Genomic DNA, 25,294 nt, shown 5'->3' with positions numbered 1-25,294 from the left:
GAGCCTTTTGGGGAAGCGGGCGCCGCCAATGAGACGCGCCTGGCCAGGCAACACCCTTTCAGGTCGGCCCTCCGCCCGGGCCTCTCATTGGCTGCGCGGCGAGGGAGGCTGCCGGGGATGGGAAGCCAGTGGTTAGGAAAGCAGCGCGGCGAGGGCGGGCCGGAGGACGCGGGCCCAGGCAGCTGGAGCTCCGCCCGCCAGACGCAGGAAGAGCACAAGCGGTGGCTTTGTGTCGGTGCGTTTTTGCGCGCGAGGCTGGCGCGGTGACGGCGCCTTTGGCGATGTGGCGGCGCGGGGAGGGAAAGAGGGAGACGGTTGCGCAGGCCCTGGAGCAGCAGCTGGGTGGATCTCGCGCCCAGGGGAGAAGTGGGAGCAAGGAAGGCGCTTGCCTTACCGTCGAGGGGGCGCGGGGGGGGGGGGAGTTGGACAGAGGCCAGAGACTGAAGGGAACGGAAGAGCTGCCTGTTGGGTAGCGGGAAGCCCCACTCCTTGGCATCTCCCTTGGTTCCGAGGATCGGATGCCTAGGATTGCTGGCTGCGCGACAAGCCACCGATGGGGATGCTTCTGGGCAAGCGCGTCCCACCCCCGTCTCTCTGTTACCCTCCAGAGGTATACTGTTTCTCGGCCTGTAGCAGCCTGGTGCCCTCCAACAGTTTCCGACTCTAGCTGCCTTTCTGGGGGTGATGGGAGTTGCAGTCCGAAGCTGGCACCAGGTTGGCAAATATTGCTGCATCAAGAACACAAGGGCCCCGGGATTAAGGTGAATTTTCTTATTGGGGGGGGGGTCCTCATTATGGACCCATCAGCCATGCTTTTTCTCTTGTGCTCCCCTCCCATATAATTGCATATTTACATAGCCTACATTCTGAAAATGATAAGAATAATAAAATCCTGATCCTTGAATATAATTGCTATTTTATTTTTAAAAGACATCTAATAGAATACCTATATTATTATAATTTATGTGGCCCTTCTGGATTTTGTTGGACTACAAGACCCATCATCCCTGACCATTGGCCAATTGTGGCTGGGAATGATGGGAGATGGAGTTCAGCACCATCTGGAGGGTACCAAGTTCCCCATCCTTGTGACTTAGATGCTGCTGCCAAGAGACTCTTCCAAGAGAGTGGCTTAAGAGAACTGTTGAGAGTGTGTGAAAAGGTTCTTCATATCTTAATGGTTGCACTGAACAACTGCTTGCTAAAGGCATCTGTTGGGCTACTGTGAGAACAGGATCTTAGACTAGCAGGGCTGATCTTGCATTCCTATTGGAGTGAGGTGCCATTGGGCTACAACTCACATCTGCTTCCATGAAGTTGGGCACTGTTTTTCTGTTTTCTGGGAGAAAGGCAGGCATTCCTCCCCTCCCCCCCCCCGCATCAGTAGGGCACTCACAGTTAAACCACAACAGGGGTTTAATATACTGGCTGGAGCCTTACTATATTAACTGGAGTGCTTCTGAGGGAACTCTACAGTGTAGAGTGTGTCATGTAATGATTAATTTTGACTTGGGATTTTCTTTCCGGACTTTTTGCGCCTATTCGGCATTTACTTAGCCTCAGCAGAATGTTAGGTGCTGCACAGAACACAAAAACTATGGTTTGGCCACAGAGGGGCAACTCCTGGATTCGCCATGGCAAGTTAACACACATTTTCCAAGTGTGCCCTTTCCACCACCACCAAGGAGTACAGTGGTACCTCGGGTTACATACACTTCAGGTTACAGACTCCGCTAACCCAGAAATATTACCTTGGGTTAAGAACTTTGCTTCAGGATGAGAACAGAAATCGTGCAGCGGCGGTGCAGAGGCAGCAGGAGGCCCCATTAGCTAAAGTGGTGCTTCAGGTTAAGAACAGTTTCAGGTTAAGAACAGACCTCCAGAATGAATTAAGTTCTTAACCCGAGGTACCACTGTATCTCTTAGTCATGCCTTGTGTAACAAATGGAGGACAGCCATATAGTTAGCAGCTAGCTAAGCGACAGCAGCAAGGCAAAAATGCTTCGCCTTTCATATGCCTGACCAGCTCCTTCCTCTATACAGTATCAGGGTTACAACTCCCATCATTCCTACCTAGCAAGACCAGAAGACCAGTGGTCAGGGATGATGGGAATTGTAGTCCCAAAACAGCTGGAGACCCAAGTTTGGGAAACCCTGTTCTATAGGCAGGAACAGCCAATTTCTGTATTCGTACATCTGTTCTCCAAAAAGTGGTCCAGGGCTCAGTTTATTTGCTGCACAAGCTGGGTCAGGGGCGTAAGAAAATTTGCCACCATCTCAAAGTGAAGACTTCACCTTCAGGAAGCAGAGACTCAGATCCAAAATGATGCATTCATACACCTGAAAGCAAAATGTGACATCATCATCATTATTATTATTATTTACCCACCCTTTATCCTAAGGTCCCAGTGCAGGTTACAACATTAAAAGATAGTATTAAAAACAGCTTAAAACAATTGACTGTCCTAGAAATCAGGTGATTATATAAGGAGGCATATTTATTTTTCCCCGGCCTCACTTTTCCTTACAAGTGACTTTCCATCCCTTGATTAAAATGCAACCAAATGATTTGCCATGCCTTAAAATTTGGTGGGGCTAGATCTGGCCCATCTTCTTCTATTGAACAACCCGTGATTTACAATGTCCTACTTGGATTGGACTACTGGCATCCTGGCCGTCTTGCTTTAAGGCAAATCAATGGCTGCTCTTGAGTTTTTATGGCTCTGCTCCTTTGGCCAAGACTGAGCATTCCAAAAACCATTCGTCATCTTCCGTCGTCTTAAAAGAAAACAACAACTCAAAGGAATCCTGTACATCTGAAAGGCATTTTCGCTGGCTTCCATATTTTGAACCACTGGAATGTTTTAAGCTTGTGGGCTCAGGGAACAAAACACACATGCACCCATCTTTTATTATTATTATTATGAAGGTATCTAATCTTTAGTATCTGTTGAAAAACACACACTTAAAAAAAACAAAAACCCTTGCAAACATTTTTTGCATTCCCCAAATCTTCCAGTAACTTCTAAACTTCAATAATATCCTTTGCTTTCACACAGAACTTTGGGCTTCCCGCCCCCCGGGCAAACCTTAAAGTGGGATTCTTATTGCTAAAGACTTCACTTCCTACTGCGTGTGCTCGCTTATTGACAAAGGATTGGTCCTTATTATCTATTAACTTTGTGACCCTAAACAGTTCCCACATATGTGATGCCAGTTATTGAAGTTAGAGATGATGACATGTCAGTCGTAAGTTGCCACCTGTGCTAAAAACTGATGACAAGCTTGGCTCTCGCTTTGATCTACAACTTCTGTATACTTTGCGACCATTAAGTGCTTGTATTCTTCCTGGAGGCAACCATTTATTATTAGACTTTGGGGTTTTTTAAAAAAGGATTTTCCTCATTACACTCTGGTTGCTTCTACATGACCTGTTTATTGAACCTTTATCTTATTTTGTGGGTTGGGATAGGGGGAGCCCTGTTGTCCTGGCCAGACAGGTTAGTTGAATCCAGCCCCTGTCTCCTAATTTCAGATACATATATCTTTCACAATGCTTGTAACTCGATGTTAGGAATTCAGATATATAAGCTAAATCGGCAAATGGCACCTTGAAATAGGTTAGGGTTGCCACAACAGAATGTCTAGGCACCTTTCCCCCAATAAAATTTATTGTTATTATTAGTAGAATAATAATAATAGAATCATCTAGTCCAACCCATGCAATGCAGGAATCTCAGCTAAAGCATCCATGACAGATGGCCAGCCAAACTCTGCTTAAAAACCTACAAGGAAGGAGAGCCCACCACCAGTGTGGTGTAGTGGTTAAGAGCGGTGGACTCGTAATCTGGGGAACCGGGTTCACTTCCCCGCTCCTCCACATGCGGCTGCTGGGTGACCTTGGGCTAGTCACAGTTCTCTGAAGTCTCTCAGCCCCACTCACCTCACAGAGTGTTTGTTGTGGGGGAGGAAGGGAAAAGGAGATGGTTAGCCGCTTTGAGACTCCTTAGGGTAGTGATAAAGCGGGATATCAAATCCAAACTCTTCTTCCAAACCTCCTGAGGGAGACCATTCCACTGCTGAACAGCTCTTACTGTCAGAAAGTTTTTTCCAAATATTTAGTCAGAATCTTCTTTCTTGTAACTTGAAGCCATTGGTTCGAGTCCTACCCTCTAGAGCAGGAGAAAACAAGCTCGCTCCATCTTGATAGCCCCTGGGATATTTGAAGATGGCTCTCATATCTCCTTTCAGTCTCCTCTTTTCCCGGCATTTCATTTCTATACCAATTTATATTTTAAAGAAAAAAGAATCAAAGCTGTTTACAAGTTAAAGCATCAAATGAAATAACAACAAAACAAATTCAAGCTTGAAGGAAAATATTTCAGATCCTTCTCTAAGGGACATTCTGCTTTCACCATATTTATTTACTTACTTAATTTATATAGCTGCCCCTAGCAGAAATATTCTAGGAAGCCAGTGTGGTATAGTGGTTAGAATGTGGTTAGACTAGGACCTGGGAGATCAGGGTTCAAATCCCCACTCAGTCATGAAGCTCACTGGGTTAGTCCATCCTAGCCTCCTAAGCTACCTGGTGGGTATGGATGTGGTGTAACTTTACACCAGCTTAACCTAACACCAGTTTGTGCATAGGGTTGCTCCTTAGGTCAATATTTAATGCTCCCATCTGCAGAAAGATCAAGCGCAGGGCTGTGGGATTGCGCCACTTGTTTGTTGCTGCAAAAAAAAAATACGCAAGAGAATTTAGTATAATCCCCTAATTATTTTTGGTGTTCAGGAAAGCCTCATGCTCTTGATGCTATTAGGATAACTCTTTGGCCTAGGCGATAATCTTTTACCTGAGAGCGAACCCTGTGGAACTCAATGGAACTGACAGATTGAGGTTGAATCCTGACAAGGCAAAAGTACTGTTTTTGGGGGACAGGAGGCGGGTGGGTATGGAGGACTCCCTGGTCCTGAATGGGGTAACCTGAAGGACCAGGTGCGCAGCCTGGGAGTCATTCTGGACTCACAGCTGTCCATGGAGGTGCAGGTCAATTCTGTGTCCAGGGCAGCTGTCTACCAACTCCACCTGGTACGCAGGCTGAGACCCTACCTGCCCGCAGACTGTCTCGCCAGAGTGGTGCATGCTCTAGTTATCTCTCGCTTGGACTACTGCAATGTGCTCTACGTGGGGCTACCTTTGAAGGTGACCCGGAAACTACAACTCATCCAGAATGTAGCAGCTAGACTGGTGACTGGGAGCGGCCACCAAGACCACATAACACCGGTCTTGAAAGACCTACATTGGCTCCCAGTACATTTCTGAGCACAATTCAAAGTGTTGGTGCTGACCTTTAAAGCCCTAGACGGCCTCGGTCCAGTATATCTGAAGGAGCGTCTCCACCCCCATCGTTCTGCCCGGACGCTGAGGTCAAGCGCCGAGGGCCTTCTGGCGGTTCCCTCACTGCGAAAAGCCAAGTTACAGGGAACCAGGCAGAGGGCCTTCTCGGTAGTGGCATCCATCCTGTGGAATGCCCTTCCACCAGTTGTCAAAGAGAAAAACAACTACCAGACTTTTAGAAGGCATCTGAAGGCAGCTCTGTTTAGGGAAGCTTTTAATGTTTAATAGGTTATTGTATTTTAATATTCTGTTGGAAGCTGCCTAGAGTGGCTGGGGAAACCCAGCCAGATGGGCAGGGTATAAATAATAAATTATTATTATTCTGAGTAGACACATAGAGCAGTGCGCTGCTATGAATTTTTTTCTTACAGCACACACATTGTTTGGTGACGATACCCTGTCCCTTGCATGCCTAGCCAGGTGATTCCACCCCCTTAACCACCCACCTTGACGCGTGCCAAGTTCAAGCCCTGCCAGTTTGACACAGACATTTTAATGCCGCAATGGGCAAACAAAACCGTGACACGGCATCAGAGATTTTGTTTGAGCTGGCTCTCCCCGTCAAGGTAGCCTGAGTGCAATGAGTGCAATGATTTGGACAGAACGCCAAGGGGTTGTGTCTGCCTAGCAATCAAAATCACCCGATGAGATAATAGTGGGAGAAGCAAATAATTTGGGTTGTTTCGTTATGTTTCCTCCAAAAACAAAGTTCTTAAAAGGATGACAGTGGACGGGTGAGTTCACAGCTGGATAGGGCAACAGCTGGATGCGACAGAGCAGTGGCGTTAATGCCACATTCTCAACTCTCCTTCCTTGCACCGATGGGCTGGGACTGAAGATGGGAGGAGAGAGGGAAATCAGTCAGAGCAGGGTTTTTCCAAAGGCACAAATTCCCTGTCAACCAGCTCACACTAAAAAAAGTACCGGTAACACCGAAACTAAGCAGGTAGGGCTGAGAGAGACTCCGTTTCTGAAACCCTGGAGAGCAGCTGCCAGCCAGTGTAGACAGCATGGAGCTGGATGGACCCCAACGGTCTGATTCAGTATAAGGTAGTTCCCTATGAACACAAAATGTTCTTTGCCCCTCGCTTTTACCCTGTAGCAGTGGCATTTTCTGCACGGGAATCAGCGGTTCTTATTCACTACTATGTATTTACAAGGATGCAATGAAGCATTACCTGCTGAAGGACAAATGTGAAGAAGAGAATGTTCCATGCAAAAAGAGTAAGGTGTTTTAATAGGGTCTGGGCGGTTAAGTATGGAAACTGAGCACACTCTGTCCTTATATAAATTGTGACTCGGGCCCTAACTAGAGCCAGTGTGGTGTAGCGGTTAAGAGTGGTGGACTCGTAATCTGGTGAACCGGGTTCGATTCCCTGTTCCTCCACATGCAGCTGCTGGGTGACCTTGGGCCAGTCACACTTCTCTGAAGTCTCTCAGCCTCACTCACCTCACAGAGTGTTTGTTGTGGGGGAGGCGGGGAAAGGAGATTATTGGCCACTTTGAGACTCCTTAGGGTAGTGATAAAGTGGGATATCAAATCCAAACTCCCCTTCTTCTTCTTCTTCTTCTTCTTCTTCTTCTTCTTCTTCTAACAACTAATGCAGCTAGAAACCCAAATGAAGTTGAGGGTGCAATAATTTTCATTCAACGCTATCAGAATGGATTCTGTAGCCTTTCAGAACTGATTCTGCAAGTGGCTATAGGTTGGTCAGGATATATTTTGTTTCAGGATCATGACACTTGAAACAGATTACAGCTTAATGCACAGAACAGGACAAACTGGCTCTGGGAGGGGAATACATAGAAGAAGCACATGTCTAATTCCAAATGCACAGAGCTTGCATGTATCAGTGGAAATACATAGGTAAATGCAGAAGACCGCCTAATATTTGCCTGCTTAGCAGCTTTGGTAACACTATATACATGAAGGTTTCATTTAGCCATTGATACTGAGAAGATCTGCGTGGCCTCTGCAGAAGGGTGACACACACATTCCATTCAAGAAGAGAAAAGAAACCTAATCTTTGGCTGCGTTGTGGCAAGATCCTTCAGAGCCCATTCAACAACTTTACTTATTAATGCTTTTGGCTACAGTGAAGAAGCAGTAACTGAGGAAGCCTGAGTCATGCAAGCTGGTTCCTCGTATAGTGGTACCTCGGGTTAAGTAGTTAATTCGTTCCGGAGGTCTGTACTTAACCTGAAACTGTTCTTAACCTGAAGCACCACTTTAGCTAATGGGGCCTCCTGCTGCCGCTGCGCTGCTGGAGCACGATTTCTGTTCTTATCCTGAAGCAAAGTTCTTAACCTGAAGCACTATTTCTGGGTTAGCGGAGTCTGTAACATGAAGTGTCTGTAACCTGAAGCGTCTGTAACCTGAAGCGTATGTAACCTGAGGTACCACTGTACATGCTTCCTGTGGAATGTGCAAAGTGGGAACCCGCACCCACCTCCCCCTGGTTTAGAAGCATAGTCCCAAATGCACGAGGGTCTGTGGGTAATAATAATAATAATAATAAATTTTATTTATATCCCGCCCTCCCCAGCCGAAGCCGGGCTCAGGGCGGCTAACAACAATCAAATAATCAAACAATCAAATAATCCAACATTCTAAAAACATTTCATTATAAAAATTAATTAAAATCAAATTAATGGCAACTGTTAAGCAAAATTCTGTGCAGGTTGCCAGAGGAGGGAGTCAGGCTGCGCCCTGACCAAAGGCCTGGTGGAACAACTCTGTCTTGCAGGCCCTGCGGAAAGATGTCAGGTCCCGCAGGGCCCTAGTCTCTTGTGACAGAGCGTTCCACCAGATTGGAGCCACAGCCGAGAAAGCCCTGGCTCTAGTTGAGGCCAGCCTAACCTCTCTGAGGCCTGGGACCTTCAGGATGTTTTTATTTGCAGACCGTAGGTTCCTCTGTGGAGCATACCAGGAGAGGCGGTCCTGTAGGTACGAGGGTCCTAGGCCGTATAGGGCTTTAAAAGTTAAAACCAGCACCTTAAACCTGATCCTGTACTCCACCGGGAGCCAGTGCAGCTGGTATAGTACCGGATGAATGTGATCTCGCAGCGAAGAGTGCATAAGGAGTCTCGCCACGGCATTCTGCACCCGCTGGAGTTTCTGGGTCAGTCTCAAGGGCCTCCATAGAGAGAGAGGTATCGAAGATTACACCCAAACTCTTAACGGATGGTGCTGGCACTAATTGCACCCCCGCAAGAGATGGGAGTTGCCCCCTCAATCCCATATCGTCCCGTCCCAGCCAGAGGACCTCTGTCTTCGAAGGATTTAACTTCAACCGGCTCCCACGTAACCATCCAGCCACGGCTTCCAAACATCTGGTCAGTGTGTCTGGGGCCGAGTCAGGATGGCCATCCATCAACAGATAGAGTTGGGTGTCATCGGCATACTGATGGCAACCCAACCCAAAACTCCGGACAAGCTGGGCAAGGGGGCGCATAAAGATGTTAAAAAGCATCGGGGAGAGTATCGCACCCTGAGGCACTCTACACACCAAGGAGTGGCGCGATGACAATTCCCCCCCAAGCGCCACCCTCTGTCCCTGACTAGAGAGAAATGAGCGCAGCCATTGAAGGACTGTGCCCTGAATCCCCACGTCGGCAAGGCGGTGGTCCAGGAGTTCGTGATCGACCATGACGAAGGCTGCTGACAGGTCTAGAAGAATCAGCAGCCCTGACCCGCCTCGATCCAGCTGCCTGCGGAGATCATCTGTTAGGCCGACCAGAGCCGTCTCGGTCCCATGACCAGCGTGGAAGCCGGACTGGAATGGATCCAGAGCCGATGTTTCATCCAGAAACCTACCAAGCTGTTCAGCAACCGCTCTCTCAATCACCTTACCCAGGAATGGAAGATTCAAAACCGGGCGGTAATTGGATAGATCTAAGGGATCTAATGATGTTTCCTTTAAGAGCGGGCGCACCACTTCCTCCTTCAGTTCCCCTGGGAATATCCCGGTGCCAAGGGACAAATTGATGATATTCCCCAGGGGGGCTCGCACCTCGTCTGGACACGCTCAGCCAAGACGGGCACGGGTGAAGAGGACAGGTGGTGGGCTTTCCAGCTTGGAGGAGTCTGTCCACATCGGCTGGGGATATCCGGTCAAAGTGGTCCAATACTGGACCAGAGGACAGTTGAGGGGCCTCCAGTTCCTTTATTGTATCCAAATTGGCAGGGAGGTCATGGCGGAGCAACAGAACCTTCTCCGCAAAAAAGCTCGCAAATGCCTCACAGCTGTGTGTCAGATTGTTATTTAAATTTGGCTGTCCTTCAGGGGACGTTAAAGACCTAATTATACTAAATAATTGCACCGGGTGAGAGCTAGCGGATGCAATGGAGGCCGAGAAGTAAGACTTCTTAGCGGCCTTCACTGCCATCTCATAGGTTTTCATAAAAACCCTATAAGATGTTCTTGAGGCTCTGTCACGGGCACCCCGCCATACTCGCTCTAGGCGTCTGAGGTCCCGCTTCATTTTCCGGAGCTCCTCGGTAAACCAGGGAGCCCGGTTTCTGCGGGGTCGCAGAGGGCGCTTAGGTGCGATCTCATTGATGGCTGCCAGGAGCTGGATATTCCAGCCCTCAACAAGCTCAGTCAATGAGTCGCCAGGGGGAGCAAGGTCCCGCAAGTCTTGACGGAATCTATCAGGGTCCATCAGCCTCTGTGGGCGAGCCCAAATCGGCTCGCCACCTAAGCAGGGTGGGGGTGGAAAGTCAATCCTGGCTTTCAGAGCGTAGTGATCAGACCATGGCACCTTCATCGAAGGAGACATGATCACATCTATACCGGCGCCAAAGATCAAATCCAGCGTGTGGCCTGCTTGATGTGTGGGGGCCCGAAACAAACTGGGAGAACCCTAGTGTCGCCATGGAAGACACCAGGTCCAGAGCCTGTGAGGAGGGAGTGGCATCAGCATGGATGTTGAAGTCCCCCAATACCAATAGGTTAGGGAACTCCAAGGCCCAGCCCGCCACCACCTCCAGCAGGCCTGACAGGGTGGCTGCTGGTGCGCTAGGTGGCCGGTACACCAGCCAGACAGCCAAGCTCACCTCAGAGCCCCACACTAGGCCAAAAAATTCAATGCCGGGGATCGATGGCGATGGTAGAGCCCTGAAAGGACAATCTTCCCGGATTAATAATGCCACCCCTCCCCCGCGGCCCACAGTCCGCGACTGGTGGAGGACGGAGAAACCCGGGGGCGCCATCTCTCGTAAGGTAACAGTTTCCCCTTCGCACACCCAGGTCTCCGTCACACAAGCCAGGTCGACCCCCTGCGAGGTAAAGAAATCTCGCAGGGTGGCGGTTTTATTGCCTATAGACCTGGCATTGCACAACACCAGTGACGGAGGTGAGTAATCCTTGCTCACCCTACCCTCGTCCCTCGGGATGGGGCGCAGATTGGAAGGGGTACGAGCGTATCCGTATCTTGATCCCCTTCACCTATAACATCTGCCCCCACCACCATACCTCCCTCGCCCCTCCACAGTAGGAATCCCAAGCCTCATACTAGCCTCCATTTACAAAATAGAAAAACAAAACAAACCAAAAACAATTATACCTAAACTTTAAACTTTATTATGAATCAGCAGCTTTTTGCTGGCTGAAATAATGGCTACTTTTTGAAAATACAGACATTTTGGACTTAGAAGGTTTTAACAGTGTATTTGGATGGCATGCATATTTATGGTATGATAAGGTCAAAGCACATAAAGCATTTAAAAATCATATTGTCAGGAAAGCACTGTTTAATGTTTGGATAAGATACAAGGATTTACTGGAAAATAAAACCCCAAGGTGGTTGTCACCGATGGAAGCGAAAGCTCTGAAAAGGCTCAATATGGAGGCCAAATGGCCGAAATATTGGGAAATTTTGGAACAAGAAGGAGACAAATTGAAATTGCAGAGTTTCGAGAAACTAAAAAACAAAGTGAGAGATTGGCTTCATTATTATCAGATAATGGAGGCATATAATTTGGATAAGAAAATTGGCTTCCAGGTGGAAAAATCAAAACTAGAAACAGAACTGTTAGAACCCAAAACTAAGAATTTGTCAAGAATGTATAACTTGCTGTTGAAATGGAATACTCAGGATGAAACGGTGAAATCTGCTATGATTAAATGGGCACAAGACGTAGGACATAATATTATGTTTGCTGACTGGGAACAGTTATGGACCACAGGTATGAAGTTTACGGCATGTAATGCCCTAAGAGAGAATATTATGAAAATGATGTACAGGTGGTACATAACCCCAGTCAAGCTTGCAAAAATCTATCACTTGCCCGATAATAAATGCTGGAAATGTAAAGAAACTGAAGGTACATTCTTTCACCTTTGGTGGACGTGCCCAAGGATTAAGGCTTTCTGGGAAATGATATATAATGAACTGAAAAAGGTATTTAAATATACCTTCCTGAAGAAACCAGAGGCCTTTCTTCTGGGCATTGTCGGCCAATTGGTGCCAAAGAAGGACAGAACTTTTTTTTATGTATGCTACAACAGCAGCAAGAATACTTATTGCAAAGTATTGGAAGACACAAGATCTACCCACTTTGGAAGAATGGCAGATGAAGGTGATGGACTATATGGAATTGGCAGAAATGACTGGCAGAATCCAAGACCAGGGGGAAGAGTCGGTGGAAGAAGATTGGAAGAAATTTAAAGACTATTTACAGAAATATTGTAAGATTAATGAATGATAGAATGATGTTGGATAGTAATTAAGCGGTTTCTAGCTGTAATGCTTTAAGAGAATATGAAAAAAAGGGTTATAAATGGGTTAAAATCTAATGGTAAGGATTTGCTGAACCAATAAATCGAAGTGGAATACAAAAAAGGGAGGTACGAGGAGGTCCGGGAAACAAGCTAAAGGAAAATAAGTAACTGAAAATATGTGTGTTTTTAACTGTTTTTATTTTGTATTTTTCTCTTTTCCTTTTCATTTCTACTGTAATATTTTAAAAAACCTTAATAAATATCTTATAAAAAACAAAAACAAAAACAATTATACCTAAACAAAACCAATCCCCACCCCAAACCACAATAAAACGGAACAAAATAAAAATACATAGATAAAAACCACTGTTCACGGTGGTACAACAAAGTAAAAAGTAAAAACACCTTTAAAACACTTTAAAATATATAAAAACATTTTTAACATTTGCTGCAGCAGCACCAGTGTCCTTAAAACTGTAGCGGAGGTGAGTCCAGGCCCCGCCCCCTAGGCCTGGTGGAATTAGCCTGAGGAGGGAGCGGCCTTCCCCCACACTCACGGTGCAGCAGCAGCAGCGATGTCCCAGTGCCTCAGTGAGGCCTCTTAAAGCTGTGGCGAAGGTGAGTCTTGGCCCCGCCCCCTAGGCCAGGTGGAATTAGCCTGAGGAGGGAGCGGCCTTCCCCCACACTCACGGTGCAGCAGCAGCAGCGATGTCCCAGTGCCTCAGTGAGGCCTCTTAAAGCTGTGGCGAAGGTGAGTCTTGGCCCCGCCCCCTAGGCCAGGTGGAATTAGCCTGAGGAGGGAGCGGCCTTCCCCCACACTCACGGTGCAGCAGCAGCAGCGATGTCCCAGTGCCTCAATGAGGCCTCTTAAAGCTGTGGCGAAGGTGAGTCTTGGCCCCGCCCCCTAGGCCAGGTGGAATTAGCCTGAGGAGGGAGCGGCCTTCCCCCACACTCACGGTGCAGCAGCAGCGATGTCCCAGTGCCTCAATGAGGCCTCTTAAAGCTGTGGCGAAGGTGAGTCTTGGCCCCGCCCCCTAGGCCAGGTGGAATTAGCCTGAGGAGGGAGCGGCCTTCCCCCACACTCACGGTGCAGCAGCAGCAGCGATGTCCCAGTGCCTCAGTGAGGCCTCTTAAAGCTGTGGCGAAGGTGAGTCTTGGCCCCGCCCCCTAGGCCAGGTGGAATTAGCCTGAGGAGGGAGCGGCCTTCCCCCACACTCACGGTGCAGCAGCAGCAGCGATGTCCCAGTGCCTCAGTGAGGCCTCTTAAAGCTGTGGCGAAGGTGAGTCTTGGCCCCGCCCCCTAGGCCAGGTGGAATTAGCCTGAGGAGGGAGCGGCCTTCCCCCACACTCACGGTGCAGCAGCAGCAGCGATGTCCCAGTGCCTCAATGAGGCCTCTTAAAGCTGTGGCGAAGGTGAGTCTTGGCCCCGCCCCCTAGGCCAGGTGGAATTAGCCTGAGGAGGGAGCGGCCTTCCCCCACACTCACGGTGCAGCAGCAGCGATGTCCCAGTGCCTCAATGAGGCCTCTTAAAGCTGTGGCGAAGGTGAGTCTTGGCCCCGCCCCCTAGGCCAGGTGGAATTAGCCTGAGGAGGGAGCGGCCTTCCCCCACACTCACGGTGCAGCAGCAGCAGCGATGTCCCAGTGCCTCAATGAGGCCTCTTAAAGCTGTGGCGAAGGTGAGTCTTGGCCCCGCCCCCTAGGCCAGGTGGAATTAGCCTGAGGAGGGAGCGGCCTTCCCCCACACTCACGGTGCAGCAGCAGCAGCGATGTCCCAGTGCCTCAATGAGGCCTCTTAAAGCTGTGGCGGAGGTGAGTCTGGGCCCCGCCTCCTAAGCCAGGTGGAATTAGCCTGAGGAGGGAGTGGCCTTCCCCCACACTCACGGTGCACCAGCAGCAGCGGTATTGAATGTCTGGGACACAGGCAAAGTCCAGGCACTCCCAACCACTGCTGGACCATCACTCGTGCACTTTTGTCTTGAGGGATCAGAGCCTGGGTGCATGGGATGGAGCAGACAGCCACTGCCCACAACAGTGTTTTGCTACAGGGGGAAGGATGATCATGGGCATTGCTGCAAGAGTCCGAAATATGAGAAGTAGCTGAGTATCCAGGTGGCACTGCTAGGTGGTATCCAGCTCCCTCGTTCCATCAGTGCAAGGATTTCTGATCGACTGCTTCAAGCCCAGACTGTGTGCTCAGAAATATTTTTCTGTATTTTGTAAACAGAAGATTTTTACCTGTGTTCATATTGCTGCTGCGTGGAATAACACATGTATCTGACCTTTGGGGTTTGTAAGTAAAGCATTTAAACTTGCTAATGGTGTGGTCTGTTCATTGTGAGAGGGGTAGAGAGGTGAAGCGTTGTAAGTGGATTAAACGGGACATTTAAAAGGTCTAGCAGCCTGTGTTCCTCACACTTCACCGTGCTGCATGATTCTGTGATTTTGATCTCTGCTGAGGGCTCTCTCTTGCAGGAGAGTGTGTTTAGCCCCATGTTTTGGATATAGGGATCCAGCCAATTCTTTTATTAATTATCCCACACGGGATATCGATCTATATCAAGTTTTTCCCCCACACAATATGAGCCAAAGTGATCAAGGCTATTCAGTGGGTCACAGGTGGAGAACAGGAACAAACAAGGTGCACTAGGCCAGAGGTGCCTTTATGATACACTGAGCAGATGTGCCCTCAGATGGCTCTTTGGTCAGGACAGACATCTTCAGGCAGAAGAATTTTCAAAGGAAAGCATCTCAGGAGGCACCTTCAGCCAGACTTGGCAACCTCTGCAGCATCACAGGGACAAAGGGAGAAGCACTCTTGTTAATAAGCGACACACGATCGTTAAGTGTTAACCTGGGAAAACTACGGAATAAACTCTTTCCCACACCATACCTTTAAAGCACAAGACTTCTCTGCACAGTTTCTGGGAACTGTAGTTTACCCCCCATGGCGCTTTACTTTCCAGGAGCCTTAAGCTATAGTTCCCAGGATTCTTGGGGGAGGGAAGCCATGTGCTTCCAAGCTGTGGATGTTGACAAGCTTTAATAACTTTTACTGTTGATTATTTTAAATGGTGTTTAACTGAACCAGTTGGACCAATTATTTTTATTTTTATTTATTAAATTTTTGTGCTGCCCTTCTTTTGTAGGTCTTAGGGCAGTTCACATCATAACATTGCAATATAGGTAAAGGTAAGGGACCCCTGACCATTAGGTCCAGTCGTGACCTACTCTGGGGTTGCGGCACTCATCTCGCTTTATTGGCCGAGGGAGCCGGCGTACAGCTTCCGGGTCATGTGGCCAGAATGACTAAGCGTCTTCTGGAGAACCAGAGCAGCGCATGGAAATGCCGTTTACCTTCCCACCGGAGCGGTACCTATTTATCTACTTGCATTTTGAAGTGCTTTCGAACTGCTAGGTTGGCAGGAGCAGGGACCGAGCAGCGGGAGCTCACCCCATCGCGGGGATTCAAACCGCCGACCTTCGAATCGGCAAGTCCTAGGCTCTGTGGTTTAACCCACACCGCCACCCGTGAACAACAACAAATCAATAATTCACCCCCCTTCCACAACACATTTACAGTGAGGGGGGAAAGTATTTGATCCGCTGCTAAATTTGCCCGTTTGCCCTCTGATGAAGAAATGACCAGTCCATAATTTTAATGGTAGGTTTACTGTAGCTGTGAGAGACAGAATAACAACAGGAAAACCCCCAGAAACCCAGAATACAAAAGTCAGAGATTGATGTGCATTATAATGAGTGAAATAAGTATTTGATCCCTTTGCAAAAGATGACTTGGTACTTGGTGGCAAAGCCCTTGTTGGCAATTACAGAGCTCAGACGTTTCTTGTAGGTGGCCACCAGGTTTGCACACATCTCAGGAGGTATTTTGTCCCACTCTTCTTTGCAGATCCTCTCCAAGTCAGTAAGAGTTCGAGGCTGATGTGTACAGTAAGTGGGCATTGGGTGTCCATCTGCCAAAGGCCGGGTTGAAGAGGAGCGTTTTTGCCTGGTGCCAAAAGGTGTCGAGTGAGGCTTCCTGGGGAGATCATTCCACAAGTGGGGAGCCACTACAGAAAAGACCTGTTGCCACCCTCCAGACCCCTCATGGAGGAGGCACAGAAAGAAGGGCCTCAGAAGATGATCTCAGGGTCCAGGTAGGTTCATATGGAAAGAGGTGGTCCTTGAGGTATTACGGTTCTGAGCCATTTAAGGTCCACATCAGTGAAAGTTGGCTTCCTATGTTTATAAAGCAGGCATACCAGAAGCCCTTCTTATAACAGCAATCATCTCTGCCACCAAACAGCAATGATAAGCTATTCATTCGTGGAGGAAAAATTAATTTAAGATTACCCATAGATTATATGGGAGGTAACAAATGGGGATAATCGAAGGAGAATTTAATTGGTTTGAAGAACGAGCTGTTGGGAAAATTAATGGATGGTAAATGGAAGAGGATTTGGGATAATCTGGGATTATTGATTGTTTATTGAGTATTATGACATATTCTTAATGAATAAGATAACCTAAACTGTTTATCTGTGGTGGCTTGGATAGGAAAATCACTTGGCTTGCATTCTACGACATTTAAAACCTGTGTATGAATATATGCATATAGCATATATTTAAAGCTTATGGAAATGTGTGTCTACGAACCCTTGTCCTAAATATTCTAATTTCCAGTGACAACCCCTGTTCTGAGTGGTGGAAGGAGCAGTCAAAAGGCCTCGTGCTTGAGGCCTCGGGTGCATGTTTAGAACATATAAAAGTAAAGGCACCTTTCTCAACCTGTTTATAGAGTCAGACTGTGGGCTGATTTTGCTCAATACTCTCTGCTCTGACTGGCAACCACATTTTGATGTCTTAGGCAAAGTTTTTTCCAGGCGTCGCTAAATCCTTCAAGCTACAGGTCTCAGGCACTGACCTTGGAACCTCATGCATTCAAACCATTTGCTGTACCGCTCAGCTCTCATGATGTGTTCCTGGATGAGGAGGGCCTGGCGAGATTCACATCTGATTGCCTATGACCACTTGACCTGAGAAGCAAGGCTTGGTGGGCATCGTCGCTCCTTGTCGAGCCAAGAGATTTGCCCGGTGCGGCAGAGGAACTTTAACACCCCAATGTCCCGAGTGCAAATTGACCCCGGTCCAGTTGAGCTGCAACGCTCTTTTGCCCTTGATGATTTGGAGAGCAAAAGGCAGGAGGAGGGAGGGCCTTGTCCCCGGCAGTGGTTCAGCCATGCCTTGTGGAGTTCTGCAGCATCGACAGGACTCCCGAGGCTGATTCAAAGTCCCAGCCTCCTCCTGCCGGCTCTCGGTTACGTATGCCTTGAAGCCGGTGCTCCTAACTTCAGCCTATTGCTCATCCCCACTGTAGATCCATCCAGAAGGGCCTCTCGTTCCTGGAAAGACGGAGCCTGTCTGCTTTCCTGCACCAAGGCTGAAGCATTTTTAATCGGGACGAGCAAAGGCAGCTGGCTCCCCTCCGCGCAGATGGATTTCATCGCCGGAGCCATTGGAGGTAATAAATAAATAAGCCACCCAGCAGCCCGCTGATGAAGAGAGACAGCTGTGTTTCCTTGCTGTTAACTTTCAGGCAGGTCCCCCACGCCGGAGGGAGAGGGCGAATGACCTTCAGAGCCCCCAAGGCGGAGGTTTTAGTGGACGCGAGTTCAGCGTGCGTAGGGGCACTTAGTGGAACTCAAAGCTGGCGGTGTCATTAATTCCAGGAACCATTGCAAATCGGATATTATTTCCGTACGATTGCATATACGTGGTGATCCCATAGAGAAAGGCAAAGACAAGGAGGGATCAGTCGCAGCCACAGGTGTGAATCGAAAGAGACTGATGGGGGAATTGAAGCAGAATCTCAAAGGGGCAGGAACTTAAACGTATGCCTGTGTTAATGTCTAGAGTGCCATCTTATGCATGAGGCCCCTTGTGACAGGTCCCTGCCCCTAGGGGCTTACAATCTAAATGAGATACACAAGGAAACCACAAAGGAGGTGGCAAATGGAAGCAAGGAACTAGGGCAGGGGAGACGACATGGTTATTTCAAATACATGTACTAGGGCAGGATGAAGGATGTGGAGTAGGATTGGGATCCCCAACATAGTGCCCATGGGCACCATGGCATTCTCTGATAGTCTCCTTGGTGCCAGCCAAGGTTGCTGCCCCTCCAGATATTTCCCCCCTGTTTTTGTCTTTTGGGAGGGTTGTTTAGTTGTGGGGGAATGCCTGTTTTGTGTTTTATTTGTTTTGGGTGTTTATAGGTGTTTTGCAGTTTGGTGGGGGGTTTTTTGGGTGGAGTTTCTCAGCAACTCCAGATTTCTTCTGTGCAATGGGTATTTTGTGGTGCTCATGCCAGTTTCTTAGGTTTCCAAATGTGCCCTGGGACATATGGACTAGGGGGATGAAGGAAAGGCAATTCCAGAGAGAAAAGGAAAAGGGAAGCAAGGGAGCTGGTGATGGTGGGACAAAGCAGGGATGAGATTAGTCTACACTGGCGAACAGCAGCTGTCCAGGATTTCGGGCTGGATTTCTTCCGACATCCACCTGGGGATGCTGGGAACTGAACCAGGGACCTTCTGCTTGACACTATACCAGTGAGCTACAACTCTTCACAGATGGACCATCTCGTAATAGATTAAGGTTACCATACCTCCCCGTTTCCCGGGGAAAAGTCCCTGGATTTACAAACCAGTCCCCATACAAAATCCATGGAAGTTGAAAAGTGTCCCCGGATTCATTGAAAAAAATCTGGTAACCTTATAATAGATGTCCCATGCATGCAAGTTGCAGGGATCCACAGTGCCAAAACATCATGCAATGAGAACATCCCGGGGTTCCCTAAGGCATGTTGCCCATTAGTCTCTTGTTTTATCTCTTCCCACCCCAACTTTAACATCAGCTCCAAAGGAGGGCCCAGGCAACAACCCCATAATTTCCGTGCACACTTGGCAAAAGGCAAAGGCCATCTGGTCAGGTCTGGCGTGTGCACTCTGAAATCGTGCACGCCTTTCCGAAGAAGGAACCTGTGGACATTTGCTACACGCCAGGTTTTACTGTGTTTAGTAATGCCACACAGATGTGCATTCAACAAACACATATTGCTGAGATTTGTTCTGGCTTGTCCTGGTGAAGTCTAGCTCTGATATAAGCAGTTTGGCAAGAGGCCAAGGCCTGATCTTGTTACTTGTAAGATTGCACAAGGCAAAAAAAAAAAAGTGTTCGGTGACTGTGATTCTGAAGAACTAGTGAAATGTGTGCGCGTCATCTTTACTAGAGAGGGTTAGATGAGCATGGCATATGGCTGCAGACTCAGTGCGTTATTGATTTACCTGTGCCAGTTCCTAATCTTAATTTTGGCAGCTGCCCTTAGCTATTTGCTCCAGGTGGTTATTTCTGTCCATTGAGAGATTATGGATTTAGAGTTGATTGACACCCATGTCCTGAAGGATCACACAGGGCGGTGCTCCTGGGATGGTGCCATTCAGAATACAAGAAGGGAATTAAGAGCACCAATTTGCATGACATGGCTTTCCCCGGCCCAGTGTCCTCCAAACATTTTGGACTACAACACCCATCATCCCCAGCCAGCATGACCAAAAGTCAAGGGTGATGGGAGATCCAATCCAAACCTTCTGGCATTCAACAGGTTTAAGAAGGATACCGTAGGGAAAGCCTAAATTGCCTTCAGGACTCTCTTGTGCTATTTATGCTAGTATAGAATACTGTATCTTTTAAAATGCAGTTGAATCTGCCTTTAAAAAATCCCCAGCAGTAAAAATAAAAACCCCAACCTAATGCTATGTCTGAAAACAGCCTAACAGTTCTACATTTAGATAGCAAGGATAGCAATTTTTTTTTAAGGGAATTGAAGAGAAATCTGGCAAACTGAAGTTAAGATTGGAAGAGACTGAGAAAGTGGGAGAAACCAAAACTGACAGATCTCAGACCCTCCAAGTGTCCCTATTTTCCAGGGACAGTCCCGGATTCACACAAGCTGTCCTGGTTTCTAATTTGATCCTGGAATGTCCCACTTTTCTTTGGGTCATGGGTACGCAAACTAAGGCCTGGGGGCCGGATCCAGCCCAATTGCCTTCTAAATCTGGCCCATGGATGGTCCGAGAATCAACGTGTTTTTACATGAGTAGAGTGTGTCCTTTTATTTAAAATGCATCTCTGGGTTATTTGTGGGGCATAGGAATTGGTTCATTCCCCCCCCCCAAAAAAAAATAGTCCGGCCCCCCACAAGGTCTGAGGAACAGTGGACCGGCCCCCTACTGAAAAAGTTTGCTGACCCTGCTTTAGGTCATCCCTATTTTCATCAGAGAAATGTTGGAGGGTATGCGTAAGTTATACAACCTCCGAGCCAAGGAGATAAGCAACTATACAACCTTTGGATGGTTACCTGTCATGGATGCTTTAGCTGAGTTTCCTGCATTGCAGGGGGCTTGACTAGATGATCCTTGGGGTCCCTTCCAACTCTACAAATCTACAATTCTTTGATTCTATGTGATCTGGCCCTCTTCTATTCAGGAAGCACTTGAAGGTCTGCATGGTTTTTATTCTTATTCTTTCCTGTTTCCAGACCTGGTATACAAGCTGATATCCCTAAGCTCCCAGATCCTAGGACTAGACGCATGCCTCCACAGCCTAACTCACAGGGATGTTGTGATAATAATGAGATTAGGATATGAATTATAATACATCCCGAGCTTTTGATGAAGGTGTAAAGCCAGTCTTAAGTAATTAGAGAAGCTCAATGCATGAACATGCTCTTCCTGTTGGGACACTGAACATAGTTTGAAGAATGGGAGGAGGCTCAATGAGTGTGAGAACCTCCTCTGTAACTTACTTTGTGTAATGATTAATGTACCTGCAGGCTTCCATCCAAATTGAGAAAAAAGAACAAGCTAGCTGCGGTTTAAACCAGCAACTTGGGTGGAAGCTGGTTTTGGGGAAAACACATCAAAATGTGGTGCTTCGTTAAAAAAAAAAAAGTGCAAGATACATACAGAGCAGACATCAGACTGTGTCTAAAATTATGCGGCAACTCACTAGATACAGAATAAATAGGAGTGTGTACACAGTCAAAAAATTAAAAGATGCCTGCTTCTTGGGAGAAAAGCAATGACAAACCTAGACAGCATCTTAAAAAGCAGAGACATCACCTCGCTAACAAAGGTCCGTATAGTTAAAGCTATGGTTTTCCCAGTAGTGGTGTATGGAAGTGAGAGCTGGACCATAAAGAAGGCTGGTTGCCGAAGAATTGATGCTTTTGAATTATGGTGCTGGAGGAGACTCTTGAGAGTCCCATGGACTGCAAGAAGACCAAACCTATCCATTCTGAAGGAAATCAGCCCTGAGTGCTCACTGGAAGGACAGATCGTGAAGCTGAGGCTCCAATACTTTGGCCACCTCATGAGAAGAGAAGACTCTCATGTTGGGAAAGATGACCCTGATGTTGGGAAAGATGGAGGGCACAAGGAGAAGGGGATGACAGAGGACGAGATGGTTGGATAGTGTTCTCGAAGCTACCAGCATGAGTTTGACCAAACTGCGGGAGGCAGTGGAAGACAGGAGTGCCTGGCGTGCTCTGGTCCATGGGGTCACGAAGAGTCGGACACGACTAAATGACTAAACAACAACAACAACACAGTCAAAGTAAGATTACTCAAATAGCAAATAATTTTGACTGCACCACAGGCAGGGTAGGGGTGATTACATGACTCCACCCTAAACCAGACACATCTTTTTTTTCTTAACCTTGTGATTTATTATAGATAAAATGTTTCTTGTATATTGGGGAGCAGTAGAAACTAATGAGAATCTGGTGCTGCCTGATAAGCTGTTGGCCAATGTTACAAGAAAAAACTGCTCCTTTTCCCTTATGGGGTACCCAAGAGCCTGTATAGAGTCCTTATGTAGGTTCTCTATCAGTAGGAGAAAATAACAGAGAATATTGAGAAGCAAAGCAGCTAGTAAACCTGATCTTTATTGATCTGTTGCAACAGGGTGCTCACACCCCCCCCCCATGCACACAGGAGGGAGGAGGAACCCAGAACAATGGTGTGCAAGCTCTTATATAGACTTTTGAAATTGCCACCCTGTAGCTCAAGACCACCCCCCAATACATCATACATACATCACAGAAGGGGCAGTCTACAGCAGAATCCTGTCTGGCAGGAAACCTGTTGATGGGTTTACCTGGAGAGCCTGGCCATTCTTTTGTGATGATAAATACATAATTCCTGAGTCTAGGTCACAGGCTCACCCTATTCATACACAAATGTGCCCTTAAAGCAAGATTTGTGAGCACAGAGACAATGGGGAGGCTTTTCCCATTTTCATCCAAACTGCAGAGAAATATTTGAGGTCACTGAAAGTGTCAAAATTGCTTTAGGACTGTTTTCCTGTACTGTTTCAGACATGTGGTTTATATATTTATGTATGTGTTTGCCTGGTACATTTATGAACATTTATTTTATATCTTAGACCTTAAAATTCTCATAACACCAAGAACAGCTGAGAACAGACCAAAGGAACCTTGGAAAACCGTCCCAAGCTCTTAATTTGACCTAACCATTAGCTTCTATCGATGGCAGCCAAGAGCTGCATGCCTGAATGAGACCTTTCTGCAGATTTTGCCTTCTCTGTGTGGTGTATTCAGTATTTTGCTTGTGTAGGTTGGGCTGTGCAAACAGCACAAGGGACTGGCTCGAGCTGTCTCAGTTCTGCTTACAGACTGTGTGGGTATCCGGAGACTCACTTTGGAGGGGAGGAGGGGCACAGCGGAGGGGGGAGGTCGGTGCAGTGCAGGTGCGCTGGTGGAGTCCTGCCACTGCAGCCACACTGTGCTGGCCTTCCCATTACCTCGCCTCTCCTGGTGAGCAGCAACAACACAGCTGCTGAGAACTTAGCACTGCACCTCCATCCCTCATTGGCCGAGCTTCATCCGACTCATGTCAAAGAAGAGGATCAGGGAAACACACTTGATTGTGTGTTGCAGTTTTGAAAATTGTGTTGCTCTCCCCTCCCGGGTAGAATAGAGTGCCATTATTTATTCTCCTTTCCCAATAATGCAGTGTGTTCTGTAATATGACATAGATGCAATAATGGGGAGATAGTGGTGGATTTAGGTAAGGTAAAGGTAAAGGTGGGACGCGGATGGCGCTGTGGGTTAAACCACAGAGCCTAGGACTTGCCGATCAGAAGGTCGGTGGTTCGAATCTCCGCAATGGGGTGAATTCCCATTGCTCAGTCCCTGCTCCTGCCAACCTAGCAGTTCGAAAGCACGCCAAAGTGCAAGTAGATAAATAGGTACCGCTCCGGCGGGAAGGTAAACGGCATTTCCGTTCGCTGCTGTGGTTCGCCAGGAGCAGCTTACTCATGCTGGCCACATGACCCGGAAGCTGTACGCCGGCTCCCTCGACCAATAAAGCGAGATGAGCGCTGCAACCCCAGAGTCGGTCACGACTGGACCTAATGGTCAGGGGTCCCTTTACCTTAAAGGTAAAGGTAAAGGATTCCTGTACGGTTAAGTCCAGTCAAAGGCAACCATGGGGGGCAGTGCTCATCTCGCTTTCAGGCCGAGGGAGCCAGCATTTGTCTACAGCTAGCTTTCCAGGTCATGTGGCCATAATGACTAAACCGGCTCCTGTGCAACGGGACACTGTGACAGAAGCCAGAGCGCACGGAAATGCTGTTTACCTTCCCACCACAGCGGTATCTATTTTTCTACTTGCACTGGCATGCTTTAAAACTGCTAGGTTGGCAGAAGCTAGGACAGAGCAACAGGAGCTCACCCTGTCCCAGGGATTCAAACCGCCAACCTTCTGATCGGCAAGCCCAAGAGGCTCAGTGGTTTAGACGCATCATTCCCCTTTATTAGCTGTTGTGTGGCGCTTCCCCAGTGTTGCGGCATTATTGCCGTCAGGAGGGACATTCTTGCACTGTAGCACAACAGACATGGGGCAATAAAATAAAATACGCCAGAACAAGTTGCAGGATTTTAGCAGGAAGTTACGAGGCTGGCACTGATTGGAAACAAAGCAGTATGCCCACCCTGAAACTTTTGCCGGTGGTGCAAACAACGTTGGTGACTGCCCTGCTTCTTGAGTCTTGAGACCTCTGCCCCAATATCACCTTGAGTTCAAATCATCATGGCACCATGAGTAATAGAGCCAAGTGGAGAGACCGGGAGAGGAAATGAGGGAGAGGACCACGCCTGTGCTCTCCCTATGGCTTACCCAGAGCAGACTGGCATGTGAGCCCACACAGAACTCAATACAGTGGTGCCCCGCAAGACGAATGCCTCGCAAGACGAAAAACTCGCTAGACGAAAGAGTTTTCCGTTTTTTGAGTCGTTCCGCAAAACGAATTTCCCTATGGGCTTGCTTCGCAAGACAAAACGTCTTGCGAGTTCTTGCGACTTTGTTTCCTTTTTCTTAAAGCCGCTAAGCTGCTAAGCCGTTAATAGCCGCTAAGCCGCTAAGCCACTAAGCCGTTAATAGCCGCTAAGCCGCTAATAGCCGCTAAGCCGCTAATAGCCGCTAAGCCGCTAATAGCCGTGCTTCGCAAGACGAAAAAACCGCAAGACGAAGAGACTCGCGGAACGGATTAATTTCGTCTTGCAAGGCACCACTGTAAAGATCTTAGTTCTAATCTAAAGCCTGCAAGTGCTTTGTCTTAGTGAAACAATCATGAATGCACAATGAACAGGACGTCCGGAAGGGCCCCATGTAAGACTTGCTTCAGAGTAAACACGCTTAGGCTCATGCTGTAAATAGAATTCCTTCTGAGCAGTGGAGAAGTTTCATTCACTGGGGCTGAGGAAGGCCTGCCAGCCTCCCATTGTGCCTGTTTGTTTTGCTTCTCCAGCTGTGGCAGCAGCTTTGAGCTTCCATCTCCCCAAGACTATTTTAGGCCCTAGACGCGTCTATGGGTTGCTATATCTGGAGTGTGGAAATCCCTGGAGAATGCTAAATCCATGTTTTTACTGCTGCTCTTGGAGCACTCGCAAAGGTCAGCTGGTGTCCAGAAGGGCTCTGTTGATGAGTCTGGCTTGGCAGATTATTCCTTTGCTTTGCCTCAGCATCAACAGTGTCACACTGGGACTGTGTTCTCTCTGTCTCTCTAAGAGCAAACTCCGTGCTGCTGCTGCGTC

The 25,294-nt window shown here is 47.9% G+C and overlaps 1 protein-coding gene across 5 annotated transcripts in view; it reads left to right on the top strand.

Moving 5' to 3' along the window:
* The window catches only part of SLC25A47 (solute carrier family 25 member 47), a 41,646-nt gene that overhangs the window by 1,213 nt on the left and 15,139 nt on the right, over positions 1-25,294 (top strand). For 2 of the 5 annotated variants that reach the window (XR_013982126.1, XM_080992451.1), the window contains exons 1-3: positions 113-235; positions 16,034-16,280; positions 17,501-17,644. Coding sequence is in view for 4 of the 5 variants with exons in the window: in XM_080992451.1 (XP_080848577.1) it covers positions 17,617-17,644 (28 nt within the window). In the remaining variant the exon portion in view is untranslated. Of the gene's footprint in view, positions 1-112; positions 236-10,607; positions 10,627-13,536; positions 13,803-16,033; positions 16,281-17,500; positions 17,645-25,294 lie in introns of those variants that run through there. The other 3 variants (XM_080992453.1, XM_080992452.1, XM_080992454.1) reach the window with 3 other exon arrangements.

This window comes from Podarcis pityusensis (assembly GCF_964106645.2).
Source record: "Podarcis pityusensis genome assembly, chromosome: 1".
NCBI classification, from domain to species: domain Eukaryota; kingdom Metazoa; phylum Chordata; class Lepidosauria; order Squamata; family Lacertidae; genus Podarcis; species Podarcis pityusensis.
Note: the sequence above shows the minus strand (reverse complement) of the source record. Positions and strands in the feature narration are given on the sequence as shown.